This window comes from Rhamphochromis sp. 'chilingali', assembly GCF_963969265.1.
Source record: "Rhamphochromis sp. 'chilingali' genome assembly, chromosome: 19".
NCBI lineage: Eukaryota > Metazoa > Chordata > Actinopteri > Cichliformes > Cichlidae > Rhamphochromis > Rhamphochromis sp. 'chilingali'.
In genome coordinates, this window is record NC_137946.1 from 4,271,580 (window position 1) to 4,293,138 (window position 21,559).

A 21,559-nucleotide genomic window follows, 5' to 3' on the forward strand; every position below is an offset into this window, starting at 1 on the left:
TGTTATGTCCCTGAGATTATAGGCGTCATTAGCGCTTTGTCCACAGCTGCATGAGTTTGCAGTGGGGTATATGGATGGGCAGATGTACACAGTATAAGGGAGCTCCTGATGGGCAAAAGAACCGTTTTGTTATCAGTGTGTTTTGAGACACTTTGAAAGACAAAGTTTGGGAGCAGAAAAATGAGACCTGCCTCACAAAGTGGATTATCAGTTTTCTCTGTAGCCATCAAGACATTACATAGTTGTCTCTTGCAAACCTGTCACATCCTTCAGCCTCATAAGGTTACTGTGACACTCCACTAAATGATCCTGACAATGTTTAATGTTTGTAATCAATGCATTTTGCGAGGAAAGCCTTCACTTGAGTTAACACTGTTTTTCCTGATCTGCTTAGAGATCTCAGTGTGCATGGTGCACTGGTTCTTTACCTTACACCCCCTGCTAGTTTTACAGACACAAACTTGTGTATGCTGTGAGGGAGAGGAAGTGGTTAGATGGATGAGTGGATAACTTCTACTCATTTTATCAGACAGAGCAGTGCGGCTCATTTGAAGTCAAATACTGTATAGTGTGTTTCTCTGAAAATAAGCTGAATATCAGTGCTGATTTGGAACGGAGCATGTCTAAAAACCATCCTTCATACCAATCCCATTTTCATTTGGGGGCTTTTTATTGCAGCAGTGTGGTTTTTGGTAATGGCTTCCTGCTAACATACATCTTGGTGAGTCCGTATACTTTCTCTGAATCCTGTACTCCATATCACATTTGCCCACCCCCACCATCCTGGCTTCCTCCCCTGTCTCATTTTACAGCGTGGCCTACTGATGCAGCACAGTCAGCTTCCTCCACGCTGACTTCTCTAGACCCATTAAACATTTATTGGATAGGGCCATAAGATACCTCAGTTGTGCTGCCTCACATCTTCACCCTGATACTTATGTGCATTCTAGAGGCATTATTTGACATGGGCCCTGTATAAAATGTATATAACAGGCAAACTGACTACATGCTAGATATGACACGTGACACATCAGCCCTTCACTGCTCCATGGCAACAGTGTTGGTGTATATGGATTGATGGAACTTGACGTGGATCCAAAAAACAAATCAGTAGCTGTAAAATTCAAGATGTAGTTCTCAATTGAAGCAAACTGCTGTTCTGCCTTTCTGGAGTTTTTCCTTCCCACTTTTGCCCAGTGGCTGGTCCGATTGTTGGGTCTTTACCCAAACAACTTGCCTCTTTGATCTTCTGTAGAGGTGAAACATTTCTTCCCATCACAGTCAAATCATTTAAGAAACAATTCTCTCACAGACTGGATCAATCAAGAGCTCTCACAAGATGCTTTGTGTTGATTACTGAAATATAGTACACAACGCAAGGGCAGCTCGGAGAGATGGTCGTCCTTTATTATACCGTTCATTCATATGCAGAGATTGAAAGAATGAAAGGCAGTGAGCTTTTTAAAGAGATGGAGAGAAGAGCTACCTGTGTGCAGAGCAGTGAGAGAACCCTCTGGACCTAAGGTGGGCAGGGAATAGCTGTCATGTCTAAATAGAGACATATAAAGCAGCTGGCACTGTATCTCCTCTACCACCAGACAAAATGTGTTTACTGTGAACATTTGATGGGCACGTTTCGCAGACAATGCAGGATTTGTTTGCTGCATCTTTCAGGAATCCTGGATTATTATCTAACTGGAGTACGTTGTTGCAAATGTTGTATTTGTATTTTTCCTAAATTATCCATTCATAATTTTTGTGTGTAAAATCACAAGACTAAGGGAAAGAAAAAGTTAAAGGTGATTCTTACAGTGATCCTAATGACACGACCTTGTCAGAGCAGCGACAGCCACACATAACTGCTGAGTAAGCAGGTGCACACATGTGAAGGAGCGACACAGGTGAACAAACTGGAGCTTTAAGCTGGCATTTCGGCAGCTGTACATGAGTACCGTCTATGTGTGGGGGAAATGTTTTCACTTATCTGATGTATCGCAGGGATTATGGAAGTATATGAGATCACACTATTTTTTTTTTAATTGGTAGTGAGTGCTTTTATTTAAATCTTGCCCTTAACTACTTCTTGGCAAGCGTGCTGCTAGCGTCAGTTTCCAGTATGTGGGTCAGCTCAGTGTAATTAAGACAGTCAACATCTGAAACAGATGATGAGACCCAATGTACTCCAGTGGTGTTGTCATCATAGCAGGCCATGTAATGTTGAGCTTGAAAGTCTGTTTTTGCCTTAATGTGTGTTTTTGATTGTAAAAGAGTTTATTTCAGTGATTTGGTTCAATGTAATGTAGCACAACATCACTGTAGTGCTATCTGGATTCTATGAAACTAATTACTAATTGTTTGGTGGGTCAGACAGAAGAGTGGGTTGTATATATACACACAGCAAGAGGAAGCAGTTTAGATAAATATTTAACTTGTTTAAGCTCTGGAATAAACAAACTTGTTACCGAGCAGATTTTCAACTGCTTTGGTTGTCTCCTGCTTTGACTCCTAACACAGACTTTTGTAGGTTTCAGTTACGATACGGGTCCTGACCAAGTGCCAGCACCTGGCAAGAAGAAATAATAATGTGTTGGAACCAGTGTTGCTGTTGTTGCTCAAAAAAAAAACCTAATTTATTACACACAACTCTTTAATTTGTAAAGAGTAATGTGTATCTTTATTTATTTATTTACCCACTGCACTATGTGGAGTGCAGTGGGTCTGGGTGGTGTTGCTCCGTCCAAAGCAAATTTCTTCAAAGGGAGACAAAGAAAGACACTTTGACTAATGTAGAGGATCAAATCTGTCACCAAGGCCATTTACTGCACGCCTTCCCCAGTACTTTCAACTGTCCTGTCCTCTTGCCACTATCCATGGCTGTAAGAAGTACTCCCTGTCATAAAGGGAAAACATTACAGCACTCCCTGCCAAGTGCAAAAGATAAAAATGTAAAAACCATGAATTTAGGATGTTAAATTTGTGAATACAATACATAGCATTTCATATGGAGAATAAGAAGGGCGAAAGCAGATCGTTGAGTGAAACAGATGAACCAGAATTGGTTTGTAAAAAATGCTGCAGCTTCAGTGGTGGAACTGGTTTAGCTTTCATCCGTCAGATACACAACAAAGCACTATTTTTGGTAGAGCATGCTAGCGGGCCGTCGTTATTACCGTGTTTTTTGGAAAATACGTCACACTTAAAATCAATCCTTTGATTTTTCTGAAAGTCGACAGTGGCCCTTATAATCCCGTGTGCCTTATGTATGAATTCTGGTTGTGTTTACTGACCTCGAAACGATTTTATGTACACGGCGCTCAAAAATCTGTCAAATGTTTTAGCACGACTTTGCTAAGCTACGAACCCACACCGCTTGATGGATTGTCGGAGCATTACGGCTATCGTAGGCAGGAGCCTCGCGGAGTGATACATACTGCGCTTCAACATAATGTTACCGTATTGTGTGTGTATAACCTCTTTTTAAGTTTTGTGGATATTATACATGGTTATGCTGAGGATACGTCGTCTGCCCTTTGGTTAAACTGTCAGCAAGGAATTTGCATTTGAACTGTTACATTTTACAACTTTAATGCACAGAAAAAACAGCTGCTTGTTTAAGTGAAAATACATTGATGGGTTTCTTTTGCACTAATAAAGTTGTGGAGTTGTAAAGTATTTTGTCTAGTGTCAATTATATCGTCATTTATATCGTTATCGCAAATTTTCAAATGTATATCGTGATAAATATTTTTGGTCATATCGCCCTGCTCTAGTCTGGAGCTCAGGCTCACTTGGCTTATGTATTTTAGCAGGACAGTGACTGGAAAGACACCAGCAACAGCACCTCTGAATGACCCGAAACAAAACAAAAAACCATATTAAAAGCAGGACAATCAAAACAACCCCCACCACCCGAAAAACAGAAAGATTTTGGAATGGGCCAGTCAATTGATTGTGATGTTTTGCCATGACCTCAAACACTGTTTATTCTCAAAAACCTTCCAGTGTGGCTGAATTAAAACGTTTCTGTTAAGAAGAGTGGGCCAAAATTCCCCCACAGTGATGTGAAACATTTATTGCCAGTTATTGCAAATGCTTAATTGCAGTTCTTGTTGCCAAGTGTGGCGAAACCAGTTATTAAGTGTAGGGGACAATCACTTTTTCACAAAGGTGCAGGTAGGTCTGTTTTTTTCCCTTAATATATTAAATCCTTCTTTAAAAACTGCGTTTTCTATTTACTCTGGTTATCTTTGTGTAATATTTAACCTGAAATGTAATATTGGGAAAAACACAGCACCGTATAAGCTGAGTGCTGTTGATTCGCATTCACCTCTAAAACTAGCTTAATGCTCAGTGCTTACACCAGGCCTTAGTGTAATCTTCAGCAGCAGCCAAAAAGAACAGCGAGTGGTTTTGGAGCAGCAGGGCCTCCAGGTTATGTAATGTTAATACAGGGAGAATACACTGAAAAAAGCAGGTTGGATGCAGGTCTGATGATGCTCAGGATCTATTATTACTAAAATCTTTGTCTGTGTGGCCTTGTTGCTCCTGACTTGCTGCAAGAAGTTAATGTGACACCACACAGAGTTACTGAACAGTATGCATCACAGCCGATGAGACCCAATGCACTCCAGTGGTGTTGTCATCATAGCATAATTTTCTCTGATAATAGAAAAAATATATTTTGTTTTATTTAAAGAAGGAAAGAAAACTTACATTTGTGTTTATGTATGCAGTTCAAAGATAGAAACATCTGTTGTGTTGGCCCATCAGCCGGCGTTAAATTGCAGAGGACACCAAGCTCCGGTCAGAGCTGTCGCTACCAGCAGGTGATAAGTGGCTCCCCACACTCCCTAGCAGATCGTTACATGGAGAAACCTTTGGAATACAAGCATGCTGATCCACACAGGTGTGCACACAGGTGTACACATGGGTGTTCACAGACGCGGACTACACCTTTCTTGGCTGTTGCCTCAAAGCACATTGTGCGCTGTCTATCTTGCGTGCGGCACAATATCGTTTATTATTTAGTATCTACTGTTATCTACTGCTAGCTAGTTTATTGTGATGGTGCTGTTTTTTTATTATGTTGCTCTTTTTTTGTTTGCTTTCTCTTCTGTTTTTTTTTCTCCATACAGGTGATCCAGGTGTTCTGTTTGTTTTTCTTTCTTTCTTCCCCTTTCTCACCGTCTCTTCTCCCCTCTGGTTTTCTTTCTCTCCCTCTCTTTCTTTCATTCTCTCTCCCTGTCCTGTCCCCCAGTCATGTCTGTCCCGTTTGTAGCAACCGAAAATAAAATAAATACATAATTATAATAAAGGTCAATCAAATGGACCAATATGGCAAGGCCATGATGATCCACTTGGTAAAATAAATCTGCTTGGCATCTTTCTTGGCCTTAAGACAACAATTCTGATGGCTAAAGATCCAAACGGGACAACAAAAAAATAAATAAATAAAAAAAATAATTTCTGCTACTGCACAGAGAATTAGGAGTTTAACGCGATAAAAGGGATTTACAAAGCAGGATTAACAAGTTTGTTTCACATTCAGAGTGATTGTTTTTGAAAGGGCCTATATCACAAGGATATTTGACTTTGGAGTTTTGTGCACTATCATGGTTCAGAGAGCCTAAAATTACTAATCCTAGATAATTGGCACAACGCTGGTTATCACCTGCTTCGATCGTGAGAGGAGTACAAAACTGCTGTTAGTAAGATGTCCTACATATAGAATGCTCAGCATTTCCAGCAGTTCGGTGACCTTTTGTCTGATGAATAGCCAACTGTTGTAAAGTGTAGCTTTGGTACATAGTTAGCAGACTGTTCAGGCCACTCCACCCCACAAAACTGTGTCCACACTACAATCAAACAACAGTGTACAGTAAGCATGCTTTTGGCTATGTTATGTGAGTAAGAATTTACTGATTAAAGATAAAAAACATAATCAATATATATTCAAGTTACAGTACTGTTACTTTTTTGGAGTAACTAATGGAGTCAAAATACAAATTACTGTTACTGTAGACTCATGTCAGCTAAAGAAATCCACTGTAGATGATCATATCTGAAAAAGATTATATCCTATCATTCACCAGGACAGTTTTCCTCCTCTTCATCGTTCAAATGTCAGTCTCACAAACTTATCTGGATTTGTTACATTAATATCATCAAATCACAACAACAGCCGCCTCAAGGCGCTTTATATTGCAAGGTAAAATCCCAACAATAATACAGAGAAAATCCCCAACAATCAGAAAGGGAAGAGGGAAACTATACCTGCTGATCCTACTTCTACTTCTGGTAAATATATAAGCTCATGCTGATTGCGAAGGCACAAACATGTGAACTGAACATAAAATGAACTGAACTGAATTAAAATGTAAAGAAAGACAGTAGTATTTCAATGAAGTGGGCAGTGAGGCTCAGCTGTTTAGCTCTGTCTTTATACTCCATGTGCATCTGTGAAAGTGTCATCTGAAAAATGAGAGCTGCTAACTGGCATGACATGATTGTCTTTGTCATTTGCCTTTCTTGTTGTCCGTCAGAACATGGACAGAATGAGTTCTACCAACTTTATGTTGACAATGTGTCATATTTCTATGGAGAAAAAGTTGTTTTATCATAATTATCTTTATCGTTTTATTGCCCAGCCGTAGTAGATATAGCTAGAGCAGCTTTTTAATGACAGCAAAGCGTTTCTGGTGTAGACTATTAGTAAATCTCTAAGCTGTAAGGATTTCTAAAAAGCTGATGACACTCAAGGCAATACAGGGAAGGTCTGGGGTAAACCAAACAAATCTGCGTTTGGAGATGGCTGGTGGGGTGTCACTGGCTGCAGTAAAGAGAAAACCTGATCAAACTTAAAGCATGAAAACTTTAAAGCTACACATCGACAGCATATATGTTGCCTAAATCGGTTTTACATTTTAAATGTGGTTTCCTAATAGTAAATTACAGTAGAATTCAAACATCTTGCAATTAAGTAACATGTTCTGAGTCACACAGGAGCAGTGCTGGTCATTTTGTGTATTTTGCGTGTTTTGTCACACTTCTGTGAGCTTTGGTAACGGGACTGGTTCTTATGTAGGGCTTTTCTACTATACCTGAGCACTTAAAGCACTTTATACAACATGCCTCATTCACCCATTCACACAAGCTCCCTTTTCAATGATCAAGTGCTTTCTAACATTCACACATGGAGTATCTTGCCAAAGGATATTTGGCATGCAGACTGGAGCAGCCATTGATTGAACCACCAGTCTTCTGATTATTAGGTGACCTGCTCTACCTCTACCACTCCCCCTCATTCCTTTGCTGTAAGACTGATATTGTTTTAAGTAATTATTAAAGTATTTGTAGGCTTCAAGAGCTGCATTTATTTTATTTTTTTGTATTTTCATGTGGGGATTTGCTAATTATGGGAGAAGCCCACACGCACTACTGCTGTGTGGGCTGATACACAAGAGCAGGGGTGTCGAATTTATTTGAATCCGTTCCCTGGGCCCTGGCTCCGGAGAAATACCTGGATTCAGATTGGTGTTTGCAAAATGTAGACTCATAACGACTACACCTGTTACACAGCACTTTCGACATTCCTTACATCTGTCTGAGAGGAAATGTCTGACTTTGTTTGAGGAGTTGTCTTAGATGTGGATGCTGAACAGTGTCTTTAACCTGCCTAAGTGTTAATTTCCTACCAAAAACACGGTGGGCTGAAATACATATGTACTTCCTCCAGTGGTGGAATGTGATCCTGACCTGTTTAAAGTTACTTAAAGAGAAAAAGAGTGGAACATGTAACACATGCTGATAGCTGAATAGATGCAAAAATGTCTGTGTATCCCTCTCTTGATGAGAATACACTGCTTCACTTCATTTAGGTTTGTGCCAGGATTAACTTGGGAGTTTTCCATCATTACCCTCCTGAAACAGCAGTTTGATCAGAGAGTTTACATCTTCCCAAACAAAATTGCACCAAAGATCTAGGTTTGCCAGAGGTTGATCACACATTGCAGGCACGAAAACAACAGACAATACAGAAACTATAGCGTAAAGAAATCTGGGGTTTACATAATGAACGTGGTGTTTTCACGATCTGCCTGCTGAAATAGAGACTTGTTTATTAAATTGTCAGTATTTAAAGAGTGAAATAGTCATAGAGCTGTTTGCCCTTGCTTCTTTATGAACATTCTTTAACTTGAATGTCTGCTGATCTACCCTCAGCTGTTTGGCCTTAATTCCTGACGGTCAGCAGGAGGTAAGAGGCTTAAACACACTTCTTTGTCCTCTTCACAGACACTTCACAGACAAATCTATGGACCATTTTATATCCATCTTGCTGTTCCTTGCACAAATGGCACTGTACAAAAAAATTTGCTGTCAAACTGACGTCATGGCTGCTGCTAGCTGCGACTTCAGCTGGCTGTGCAAAAAATAATAACTGCGTGCATAAGTTTGAATTTATTTTGGATTTTCTCTAATCCACACAGGGTTGTATAGGTATAAATAGTATACTCACACTAACATTGCTAAGCGATATTTGGTTAACTGATGTAACTTAGCAAGTTACGCCTCGACCTGATGTCTTTGCAGCCAAAGACTTCAGGTCGAGATGGGATTCTGGTTGGATGTTTCACCAATAGAACTGAGAAAGTTCGATTAAACTGGTTGGTTTCATGTTATCGACCTGGCTTTTAGGTGTAGTCCACAAATTTTCAATAAGGCTGTGATCGGGCTTTGGGAAAGTCAACCCAGAAGCTTAATGTTAGCCTGCTTTAGCTACTCTAAAACCAGTTTTGATGTGTGTTTGGGATCATTGTCCGGCTGAAATGCCTAATTGTGTCCATGTTTCAACCATCTGTTTTATTTGAAGTGAAGTTGAAGAACTTGGAAATCGTCCTCCTTCTTTAGGATTCCCACCCTCTATGATGTTTGACAGTCGCTATAGTGTTTTTAACTACTCCAAACATACTTTCTGTCATTGTTGCCAAACAGTCATTTTCTCGTCAGATAATAAAACCTTTGTCCAGAAGGGATTTGACTTGTCCATTTAGGCAGTCGCACATTGTAGTTGAGCTTGAACTGATGATCTTGGAATCAACACATGACATGCATCAGCGCATCAGTGCCAGGAAAAGTGGACTGGATTTAAAGACATTTTGTAAATGGGAGCCTCATAATCAAAAAAGCTGGCTGAAAGTCTTTGCCAGGTGTGGTCACTTTAACCGGTGGCTTCGGTTGTTTGCGTGGACTGAAAGCAGTATGTATTTGGAATTAAAAGCTTGTCGTAGTCAAACTCGTCAAGCTTTAGGCAATATAAATACTTTCTGCAACACATTCAGTTCATGGTGAACCAGATGCTGCTGCATGCACACTGGAAAGATATTTAAATTCAAATGATGAGGGATGAGAGCCCAAGACCCAGAATTAGGTCAAGTCTCCCATCCTTTGGTAGCATTAGTGTTTTAAGCCACCCTTGTGTATCGGAGGGTTGGAGCACAAGCTGACAAACACCAATGAGCTATGCTTTTCCCCTTAGCTTGTAGATATGACTTTGCAATTGCAGATTTCAGTTTTCCTCCTTTTCCTACATCTTTCTTCCAGTACACAGATTTAGACTGCATTGTTCTTCACTGTTCCTTTCACAACAAATACACTGCAGTTCACATGGTTGTGCACACTTAACTTTATTGTTTTGTGTTTGATGTCAAGCTCTTGTCTGCTCCTATGTTTTGGGTTTTGAAGACATTTCGATACTGTTTTAAAATTTTAACATATTTGTTGGGCATCTAAGGAAAAATATTAAGAGTTAATATACACTATTTGTAAATGCTATTTTAAATGCCACTACCACCAAATAACAATAATAATAATAGAGAGCAATAAAGGATGCATGGGTTTGTACTTTACTCCATCTAACACTTAAGAGTGGGACCACGCCACCAAACACGCTCCTTGCGGTTCTCATCTATATAGGCTCCCCCAGTCCGATAAGCTGTTTATTCTTGTTTACATGCCCCGCCCTACCTCCCCTTATCAATTCTTTATCTTCTTCACTTCTGTTTAGTACATGGGGATCTGCCAGGTCCCTTCGAGGCCTTCCCCAACCAGCAGCTCAATTTATGTCCAAGCCATTCACCTTTACCTACAAAAACACTGTCAAACATAAAATGAGGACGTGAGCCCAGCGAGTGAAATATATATTATATATATATCTTATATCTTCTAACTGACATCCAACCCGTTGGCCATATGCACAGACGACAATCAACATCTCCCCTTCATTTTACAACTTCAAACTCATTTCTCGACCCATGCACCAAAGCTCCCGATGCACAGTTTTTACATGGATGTTAATCTGCACTCTGCAGTTTTTGATTTTGCAGAGTGTTGGCGACTTCTTCTTTGTGTGGTATGCCATTTCATCACTGAGTTACTTCTCAGTTCATCCACACTGCAATAATACCACTTAGAGTTGATGGTGGAATATCTAAAGACATTTTATGAACTGACTTGTTGCAACAGTGGCATCCTATTGAAGTGCTACTCTTAAATTCCTGCGAATTCAGTGAGTTCTGTTGTAGCCATTGGTGGAATATTATATCCCTTGTTGTACAATATGTGCTCCACACTAAATTCTGCCCAAAATGCTTAATTAATTATTTTAATAACATGTAAAATTTGTTCCAAAATTCAATGCAAAAGGTTAAATTTAATGTAATCTGGTCAAATTAAATTTACAGCTTATAGCAAGCACTTTGAATAAATAAACCTTTGATTTGATATATTTCAGTTCCATTGTACTCAAAATAATTGCTTCATGTTTATTAAGGGTTTCTGAGTGTGGGCTTATGGGCTGACTGGCATGATTAATAATGCTTCCATTCATTTCACAGGACTGTCATTTTATTACCACCACAGTATGCTAAGTTCAACTTTCAAATATGATTCAGAAAGAAGGTGCAAGCATAATAGGATGTAGCTAAAAAGAGTTTATGTTGTACTGTGTACAACATTATGTAGACACTTGGAAGGGTGGACAGTTGCTGCTGTTGTGGCAGCGCCAGGAACAAACCAAGGGGAACAGCTGAGAGGCCTGAGTATGCTCACTGTCATCAGAGTTTCAGCTCAGATACTACAGTGTTGAGAATGCATTATTCTTGTATTGTTTATTTATTGCACCTCAGTGATTTTTTTATGCATGGATTCTTTTGTCACCATGTATAAATATAGAAATATAGAAATGTTCCTTTCTGTGAGACTTCATTGTGGCGATAAACCTATTTGTAGTGTCACAGTGTATCATACTGTTAAATGATCTCCAGGAAAAAACAGTTAACCTTTGACTGTCACTTTGCTGTGTACTGGAATATGAACCAGAGAACACCTGTAACACACATATGTTACATTTAGTTTTTTTGCTTTCTTTGCAACTGCAGAAAGAAATTGAATTAAAATGAGTTTAGAAATAATTACATTGAGAATGTCATGCAAGTAATAGGAAGAAAGAAGTGTGCTCTTACAAACTTGTATTTTCCACTGGATTCTGTTTGTAGTACATGGGCAACCTCCAGAGCTAAAAAACTGCAGTTCCTCTTGGTGCCATTGGAGGCTAAATCCAGCTCCCATTCACTTCTCTATTATAATACCCCACTTTACAGCATTAAAAAGCATGTTTACTGCCTGGTGCAAAAAGCCGTATTGGCCTCTGTGGATAGTTTGCCCCATCATGAAAACTGTTGTTGCAGTGATTTTTTTTTTAAACGTTTATTTATTGTTTTGCAGAACTCATCCATCTGGATACTGGAGTTAGAAACTGACATAGATAGCTGGAACAACTCTATGCCTGCTCGCTTCAATAAATCTTTCCCAAAGCTGCCCTCACTTCCTCCTTCCTATTTCACTGTACTTACTAGTTCACTAACTGATTTCCATCTGTCCTCCTCTAACTCTCATTTTCTACATTCACCAGCTCCTCAAAGTGCTTCTTCTCAATGCGCTATCTTCACTCATTAGTCCTTTTTTTTAATCACTATCCTTAATCAGTGTAACCTGCTGCACATCCTTTCCTGCCCAATCTCGCTTGCAGTCACCTATCACTTTTAGGTCGCACTTTTTGCACCACCTGTGTGCAACTTTCTCCACTCTTATAAGTCATCCTTTGTTCCTTCCTCTTCTTGAAGTACGTGTTCACCACAGCCATTTAATCCTTTTTTTTTGTTTTTGGGAAATCCACTACTGTCTGGCCTTCTGCATTTCTCTTCTTAGCACCATACCTTTCCAGAACCTCGTTATCACCCCGGTTCTGTTCACCTACACCTCCACTGAAATCTTCTCCAGTCAGAAATCTCTCCTCAAGGAGACACTATCATTTCATCCACAAGTCCTCCTCCTCTTCAGCAAGGTCCAACCTCTGGGGCATATGCACTGACAACATTAAGCATCATAACTTTATTGTCCAACTTCAAACTGAATATCCTGTCTGTCCCTCTATTCACCTACTCCATTTCTCTTCTTGTCTACACCATGGTAGAACTGCTTGAACCCATCTCCAATAATACTGGGATTACTTTCCCACTATATCTACCTTCCTTCTCCCCGTCATATCAGCCACCTCTCTCCTTGTACCAATCATAGTCTACCTACATTTTCCTTAGTCACATTGAAATAAAAAAACAAAACAGTTTACCTTTGTAAGTGATCAGTCAACGTCAGAGTTCTTTGAGATTAGAATAAACATGTACACTTTGCTGACTTGTTGTGTCACCCTTCATTAAACACTATACTTTATAATCTGATTGTGGCTTTGAAGCAACTTACTGTACTCAAGCGTTACAGTCCTCCTGGCAACAATACCCTGAACCCTCCCTTTTTGTTCCACCCTGCCTACACTCTTGGAGCTGTGTGTATGTATGTGTATGCACACCTCAGTGGTTTTACCTTGCCACAGTATCCTCCCCTGGGTCTTTGATTGTAAATGAGCTAAACCCTTACGGTGGTGGTGGGGATTTAACTCACTGTCTGTCTCTTGCTCCTCTCTGTCTCATCAGTTATAAACAGTGAAGTCATACCTTCCAAGGGGGCTGTTTTGTGCTATCTGTGATGATGTCACCAGCAGCCAATCAACACATAGCACTGCTAGAGGTAGTGCGTGTGCAGATGTGTGTGTGTTAGCGAGGGGGTGGGGTTGCAGAGGTGTGGGGTGCACCAATAGGAAAATCACACTCGCTCAGTTATTAGCCAGTTCTTCCAACAAGCATGAGAACACACATCAAACCACGAATCCACAGGCTGCTTCTGATACACACTGACTGCCTCTCAGTCGTGCTGTATAAAGATACTCTGTATGTAGCACATGAATGTGTTATTTAATGCATTCTATGGGAAATGAAAGGCCTATCCTGGTAATAAATCACTCAATGAGATACCCCACGCTGTTTAGGGAAGCCTAGCTCTCCTCATATTTGTTGATTTACATTTCACTTTGTGTTTTATATTTCATTAGTCTGACAGTAACGATTAGGTCTAATTATATGATAAATATCATCTGTTCAGTGCTAAACTTACACAATTAATTGCTTTTCGTAGTGACCTCAGTTCAAGGTGACTGTGGAAGCTTTGCGTGCTTCCCTCCTCCAGCCTTAATATGCATTTGAAAGCTCAGGCTGTTGGCTGAAGACTTAATTTGGGTTAACGCTGTTGAGAATTTATAGCTGGTCTTGAATGAATATTCAATTACTAGATCAATGTGATTTGTTTTGGTGTGTTGCACAACAAACACACATATTGGTAACTGCAAACTAGAGAGGTCTTCAGTCTGATGATGGGGCTGAAGCAGAAAGCATCCTTTTAATATCTGTGTGTTTTTTGCGAGCTGTTTGCCCCGACCTTTTCTTTACTGTTGCACTCGGCACCACTGTCGAAGGAGAGGTGGGCTCATGTGTTATCATTCTGCTTCTGATTCTTCTGTTTCCATCGTGACATCTTTCTCCCCCCAAAGAAAGCAACAGAAGGTCAAACTTTTTTGCCAACGTGTCCTTTTCCACATTATTCCACATTGTGCTGCATTGAACAGCTTTGTGGAGATATTTATTTCTTCATTATTTTAATTTTAGCCTGGAAATACAGCTCACTCTCTGCTTGTTTCCACTAACAGTACTTGCACTTCATGATAAATACTCAGCACCTCTGCATGAAACACATTGGTGAATGGTTTCAGGTAAATATGATAAAGCACAGGGCAGCACAGTGGTTAACACTGTTGCCTCACAGCAAGAAGGTCCTGAGTTCAATTCCACCATCAGGTCAGCAGGGTCTTTCTGTGTGGAGTTTGCATGTTCTCCCCGTGTTTGCGTGGGTTTACTCCGGCTTCCTCCCACAGTCCAAAAACATGCAGCTTGTGGGGATAGGTTAATTGAAAAATCTAAATTGCCCATAGGTATGAATGCACAATTTAGAGTGAATGTGAGTGCGAATGGTTGTCCCTCCCTGTGTGTTAGCCCTGCGACAGACTGGCGACCTGTCCAGGGTGTACCCCGCCTCTTGCCCTATGACAACTGGGATAGGCTCCAGCACCCCCTGCTACCCTGAAAAGGATAAGCGGAAGCGAATACATGGATGATAAAGCACAGTTATAATCAGTTGTAATCTTTGGTATTTACAACATATAGAGAGTCTTTACTATAGTCCTTTGTAGGACTACTTTTAAATTAACTAAAAAATGAATAGTGCTGGTGTGGGACCAGGTTGAGCTTTAGGTTGAGACAGTATATCCACTCACCAAATCACTGGTTTCTAAATATTTCAGCAGTTGATGCTTCAGCTCACAGTAATAACAGTGACTGCATTTTTTTTTTTATCAGTGTCTGAAAATATTTTTGCTGACTCACATTTGTAGTAGGTCTTTCTACAGAATACAGTACTAACACTAGTGAGCTGTCCCTTGATTATTTGTACATAGTAGATAAAATCCTGTTGGTTCCATGTGCTCACATTGCCTTCCACTGTTTGATTTCAATAATTAGAAGCGCTACGGGCAGCAGGCTATCAACTGTGCGCAGTAGATTGTGTTTGCCTGCCCGGCTTCCTTACTGGCCACAGAGGAATGAGCAGTGAGTACATCTGATTAGCTGTATTGACTGGTAAAATGCTACCACACCGGGTTTCCGCTCATAAAACCAAGCTACATGGTAATTAGCCTGGGATCAATGTGAGCGCCTAGCCCACAGACACACAGACTGACTCGGACTGCTCCGGTCCTGAGTGAACAGAGCGAATGCTTAAAGAAAAACCTTAAAGGACCGGGCATTATCGAGCATCAGGGACATTACTGTCACATCACCTCTTTCATGTTTTTGTCTGTTCACATTCTGTCAGTTGAAAAAGATTCTCACAAGATAAATCACATTCATGTGTCTGAAAGCGCTGTTAATCTTGCTGTTATCAACCACCCAGTGGCCTTGGTTGTGTATTGGATTTGCCACCGGTGGTCTTTGCATCTCGAGTGATGGAATTTTTAGCTGAGCCCAGGTTTGTGTTATCACACAAAAACACTCACTTCCTGGGTGGAACTCTGTTTCTAAACAGCTTTTTGCTACATTTCTTGCTAATCTCAACCATCTCTGTCGTGGCGTTTCTGTTAAACCACTGGAATGAGCTTAGCAGGCACCTTTGTTGTTTACTTCAAACTGGCTGATGTCACGATAGCCTCCAGATTGAGAACTTTGTCAGTCAAATGAGCTGGTTGAGACAGATCATCATTAGCCTATTATGGAGCGGAGCGACATTTTTTATTTTTTATTTTTTTAAAACGAACAGTTGTATTAGAACCAAAACAGGACCATTCAAAATAACAGAAAACTAGAGTTAAGCACAGAACATATGGGGAAAAAAATACTACTATAAACAACTATATCAAGGAACAATGTTGATAGCAGAAAAAAACTAAAGTCTAATAGATACTACTAGAGCCATGACAGCTACTGAGCATCTAACTGCCATGGCTGCCTGAGCTGTAACACTTGCATAAGGTTTGGGCTGTTACATTGTTGTGACAAATAGTGTGCAGGTAGACTATGTTTTATAAATGATCTGGGGCCTGTAGTATGAAGAAAGCTCAGTATATCAATGACTGTTTTTTTTCCTTATCTGGCTAAAGGGCAAGTATGAGGAGTTAAAGTGTCTAATAAACTGAAAAACAAGAAGGTATATAAAAGGCTACAATAACTAAACAACTGAAACACATACAGCCTGACCTGTTGTTTTAGAGACAAGTGTAGAAATCTTTGTTGATTTATATGCCAACAGCTATCACATGGACATGTTAATATCCATCTTGGAACCTATCAATGGTGCCATAGTGGAGAAAGGCAGGGTACACCCTAGACCAGCAGTCCCCAACCTTTTTTGCACCACAGACCGGTTTGATGTCAGGCAACATTTTCACAGACTGGCCTTTAAGGTGTCACGGATAAATACAACAAAATAAAATGATATGACTGAGACAAAAACGGTGGTATTTTGTAAATATAATAATAAATGCGTCTTTACTGTGTAATCGTGTAACTTTATTAGCAGTGTCCTCCTGAAATGCGCCAACAACATTGAGAGTAATGTCCTCCTCTCTGGCCCTTAATGCTCTCTGATCGCTATGGTAACATGTAAATATTTCTTTCAAAATAAGAGACATGAGTACAACACGGGAAAAGACCCAGGGAAACCGAGTTAACGATAAAAACCATACATTTCACACCTGGAGCTGCTAGCTGTTAGCTTGCGGCCATATTATCTACCTCGGGAGTTCAGTCATGTGATCTGTGTGTGTGTTTACATCCCTCCGAGGGCCGACGCAACAGCTGCCTGTGAGAAAATACACACAGTCACAGCAAGACTTCAGACACAAAACCCCGAGGCTTTCATTATTATATCTGGAGACTTTAACCATGCCACACTGGACTCTACTCTGGCTGCTTTTCACCAGTTTGTGAATTGTCCCACAAGGAGCAACAGGACAATTGACCTACTGTATGCTAATGTGAGAGATGCATACAGAGCCACCCCCCTCCCCCCACTAGGGAAGTCAGACCACAACCTGGTTTACCTACAGCCACAATACACACCCCTCGTCCAAAGGCAGCCTGTCACAACGCGCTCCATCCGGAGATGGACCCCAGAAAAGGAGGATGCTCTGAGAGACTGCTATGACACCACAGACTGGGATGTGCTTCTGAGCCCACATGGTGAGGACATAGAGGGGGCGACACACTGTCTTACAGACTACCTCAACTTTTGTGTGGACACGGTTGCCCCTGCTAAGACGGTACGGTGTTATCCTAATAACAAACCGTGGGTAACACAGGAAGTCAAAGCTGTCCTCAACATGAAGAAGAAGGCTTTCAGGAGCAAAGTGAAGGAGGAGATGAAAGCAGCACAGCGGGAGGTGAAACGCTGCCTGAGGGAAGCAAAGGACACCTACAGGAGGAAGGTGGAGCAGAAGTTGGAGAGGAACAATATGAGGGAGGTCTGGAATGGTGTGAAAACCATCACAGGCCACAACACCAAGAAAAGCACAGTGGGGGGGGACTGTGGAGAAGGCAAACGAACTTAACAACTTCTTCAACAGGTTTGACCAGCCCACAACCCCCCCACCCTCACCCTCACCTTCACTACAGAGTCCTCTCCCCACTCTCCTGCCTCCCTCGCTTCCCCCCCTTCCTGACACCATGACACCCCCCTCCTCCAATCCCTCTCTCAGCAGCAAGACATCTCCCCCCCTCCCCTCCTCCCAAACATCTCCCAGTGTCACAGTGGATCAGGTCAGGAGACAACTGAGGAAGCTTCGCCCCAGAAAGGCAGCAGGCCCAGACAAGGTGTGTCCTAGGATGCTTAAGGCGTGTGCTGCTGAACTTGGGGAGCCGCTACAACGAGTCTTCAACCTCAGTCTGCGACTGGGGAGAGTGCCCGCCCTATGGAAGACATCCTGCATCGTCCCGGTCCCCAAAAAGAACCGGCCCAATGAGCTGAATGACTTCCGACCGGTGGCACTGACGTCACATCTTATGAAGACTCTAGAGCGGCTCTTCCTCAACCTCCTCCGACCACAGGTACAACATGCCCAGGACCCACTACAGTTTGCATACAAGGTGGGTGTCGGAGTGGAGGATGCCATCCTGTACCTCCTACACAGAGCCCACTCACACCTGGATGGGGGAAAAGGCACGGTCAGGATCCTGTTTCTTGACTTTTCCAGTGCCTTTAATACCATCCGGCCCTGTATGCTTCAGGAAAAACTGAACAGGATGGAGGTGGACCCCTGCCTGGTGGCTTGGATCTCCGACTACCTCACCGACAGACCACAGTACGTCAGGCTGAAGGACATCACGTCTGACACAGTGGTCAGCAGCACAGGAGCACCACAGGGAACTGTGCTGTCCCCTCTTCTCTTCACCCTGTACACCTCTGACTTCTGCTACAACTCTGAATTATGCCATATTCAGAAGTTTGCAGATGACACGGCCATCATGGGGTGTATCTGGGATGATCAGGAAGAGGAGTACAGAAGTCTGGTGAGGAACTTTGTCGCATGGAGTCACACAAATCACCTGCAACTCAACACCTCAAAGACTAAGGAACTGGTTGTGGACTTCGGGAGGTCCAGAGAAGGTCCACTGCCAGTTCAGATAGAGGGGGAGGAGGTGGAGGTGGTCAACAAGTACAAGTACCTCGGGCTGTGGGTGGACAATAAACTGGACTGGTCATGCAACACAGAGCACCTGTATAAAAAAGCCCAAAGCCGACTGTACTTCCTCAGGAGGCTGAGGTCTTTTAACATCTGCAGGAAGCTCCTGAGGATGTTTTACCAGTCAGTGGTTGCTGGAGTACTTTTCTATGCTGTGGTGTGCTGGGGGAGCAGCACAGCAAAGAGGGACTCATCCAGGCTGGAGAAACTGATCAGGAGGGCTAGCTCTGTGGTCGGCATGAAGCTGGACACTCTGGTGACAGTGGCAGAGAAAAGGACATTAAAGAAACTGCTGGACATTATGAACAATGCTGGGCATCCTCTGCACACGGCCATAAACAATCAGAAGAGTCTGTTCAGTGACAGGTTGCTTCTCCCCAAGACAAGAACTAACAGACTTAAAAACTCCTTTGTCCCACACGCCATCAGACTGTTTAACTCCTCTCTGGAGGGGAGAGGGAGGGGAGACAGGAGGACAAAGTAGGGGGGAACAACTAAGCTGTAGTGCCTCTTCACCTCACTGTACAATACCTTGTGCAATACTTTTTGTAAATAGTCAACAGTGCAATAGACTCAATACTTGAAATGTGCAATTCACTTGTATTTTTATTTTTTATTCCTATTTATTCTATTTATCCCCTTTGTATATTTTATTTATATTTGTCTCTGTATTTATATATGTGTGTGTGTGTGTGTGTGTATATATATATATATAACAGTTCTGTAACTAACTTCGGTCGTTGCTGTGCTTTTTTTGGAAGTCGAATTTCCCAGAGGAACCCACCCGAGGGATTAATAAAGTTCTATCTTATCTTATCTTATCTTATCTTACCTGAGCCTCAACTCTCACGGCCTGGTACCAAACGACTCACGGACCATTACAGATCCGTGGCCCGGGGGTTGGGGACTGCTGCCCTAGACAGTTCACTAGTCTGTTGCAGAGCTAACACAGAGATAGCCAACCATTCACACCTTTGAACAATTTAGAATCACCAGGTAACGCGACTCCACTAAGGGCATTTCCTTGGACTGTGGGAGGAGGCTGTAGTACCCATGCAGACACAGGGAAAACATACAAACTCCACATATAAAAAGTTCTCAGATCGTGGATCTAATTCCAAAGTGGAACTTTACACTCTGTCGGTGTGTAAGCTGGATTCTTACCTGTAACTGTTACCTGTTACTGTTTCCACAGGTGCCCACGGAGTGCGAGAGGAGCCCCAGTTTGTGACAGCACGTGCAGGAGAAAACGTCATCCTGGGATGCGACGTTTCCCATCCCTTGAACGGCCAGCCCTATGTGGTGGAGTGGTTCAAGTATGGAATGCCCATCCCTTTCTTCATCAACTTTCGCTTCTACCCTCCTCATGTGGACCCGGAATATGCTGGTAAGATAGTGATTACAGTGAAATTGAGACATCAGTCAGTTGACACCAAGCTAAATCCAGGATTTCACTGACCTGAATGGGTTCACATTTGTTTGATGTTTGGCCACAGACATGAGTTGAATGAGAGGTGAGAGGGATTTTCCCTTGCTTTTGTTTGATTTCATTCCTCTGATCATTACATTGCAGAAATAATTCCCCCTCGTTTGACTTAAATTATTCATCCATTTGTCTCTTATATGATTAAATGGGAGTTTTCCAGGCTGAGAAGGAGTCGGCAGCCATGAATATTTTGGGAACTATAAATAGATTTCCACTTTTTTAGATAGTGGTGGTGAGAGTTATCTCATAAAGTTATCTCAGTGTTTTGTTCTAGAACACAGACAGTAGTACGTAGGCTACGTGAGAAAAAACTGACATTTCGATCTGAGCAATGTGTAAACTAATTAGGAAAGGAGGCAATTAGTGCTGACGTTAGCTAAAATCGTAGTGGTTTCTTTCATTTAGACTACCTTATTATTCCAAATTGAAATTTCTGTGTAAAGGGAAATTAACTAAATAAAATGAAGTTTTGCAACATGTCAAGTAAACACTTGTATTATTGGAAGTTTTCTGAAACTTTTCAACTGCAGCTCTCCTGACTTTGTAACAGAATTTAATGTTACATCTATTTAAGTCCCGTGAACATGAAGAGAATTTGTAACCTTTTAAAACCAGCTCTGGTGACAGTTTTGGTGATGTGGCCTGATTTGGTACAAGTACCTCCAGGGAGTAAAGGGTTTAATAATAACTATATGTTTTTCAATGATTATACAGGTCTGCAAAAAAAACTTTTTTTTTTTTTTTTTGCAAAACATGAGGAGTTTACAATAAAAAAGCACAACAGCGATGAAAAAAAAGTCAATATTTTATTACAATTAACCATGCATAATCTTTCTTATAATTGAACAAAGAAACAAAAAACAATTCCTTCATGATATATTTAACACTACATGTTCACTCTTTTTGTCTGAGAAAACTTTCTCTCCTCCTTTCGCTTTATTTCCTTTGAGTCTCACACTTAGAAATATTAAATTAATGTTAGAAATCATTATTGGATATGGTTTTTTGACTCAAGTATAGGATACCAGATTTCAGTTTAAAAGGGGAAATTGTACGCTTAATTAAACTAAAAACCTGAGTTTTGCAAGAAAATCTGACGTGATGGAATTTTAAAAATATTTTTCTTGTTTTCAGTGAAACAGTCAAAAAGTCCTATGCAGTTTTTTGGTTGCAGACCTGTGCTATTCACATGTAGTTGTTACCACGAGTATGTTAGAACTCCACAGAGCCCTTTGTCCCCCTGTGTCCACAGTAGAGTGTGCATGGGTGTCTCCAACAATGTATTGTTTGTGAAAAACAGTCATATCGATTAAAAACATGTTTAATATAATGACAAACAA

General features: G+C 41.2%; 1 protein-coding gene across 2 annotated transcripts in view; it reads left to right on the forward strand.

Annotated features, from left to right (window-relative positions):
- The window catches only part of igsf9bb (immunoglobulin superfamily, member 9Bb), a 154,860-nt gene that overhangs the window by 13,654 nt on the left and 119,647 nt on the right, over positions 1-21,559 (forward strand). For both annotated transcript variants that reach the window (XM_080866694.1, XM_080866695.1), the window contains exon 2: positions 19,929-20,120. In XM_080866694.1, the coding sequence (XP_080722820.1) occupies positions 19,929-20,120 (192 nt within the window). The remainder of the gene's footprint in view (positions 1-19,928; positions 20,121-21,559) is intronic.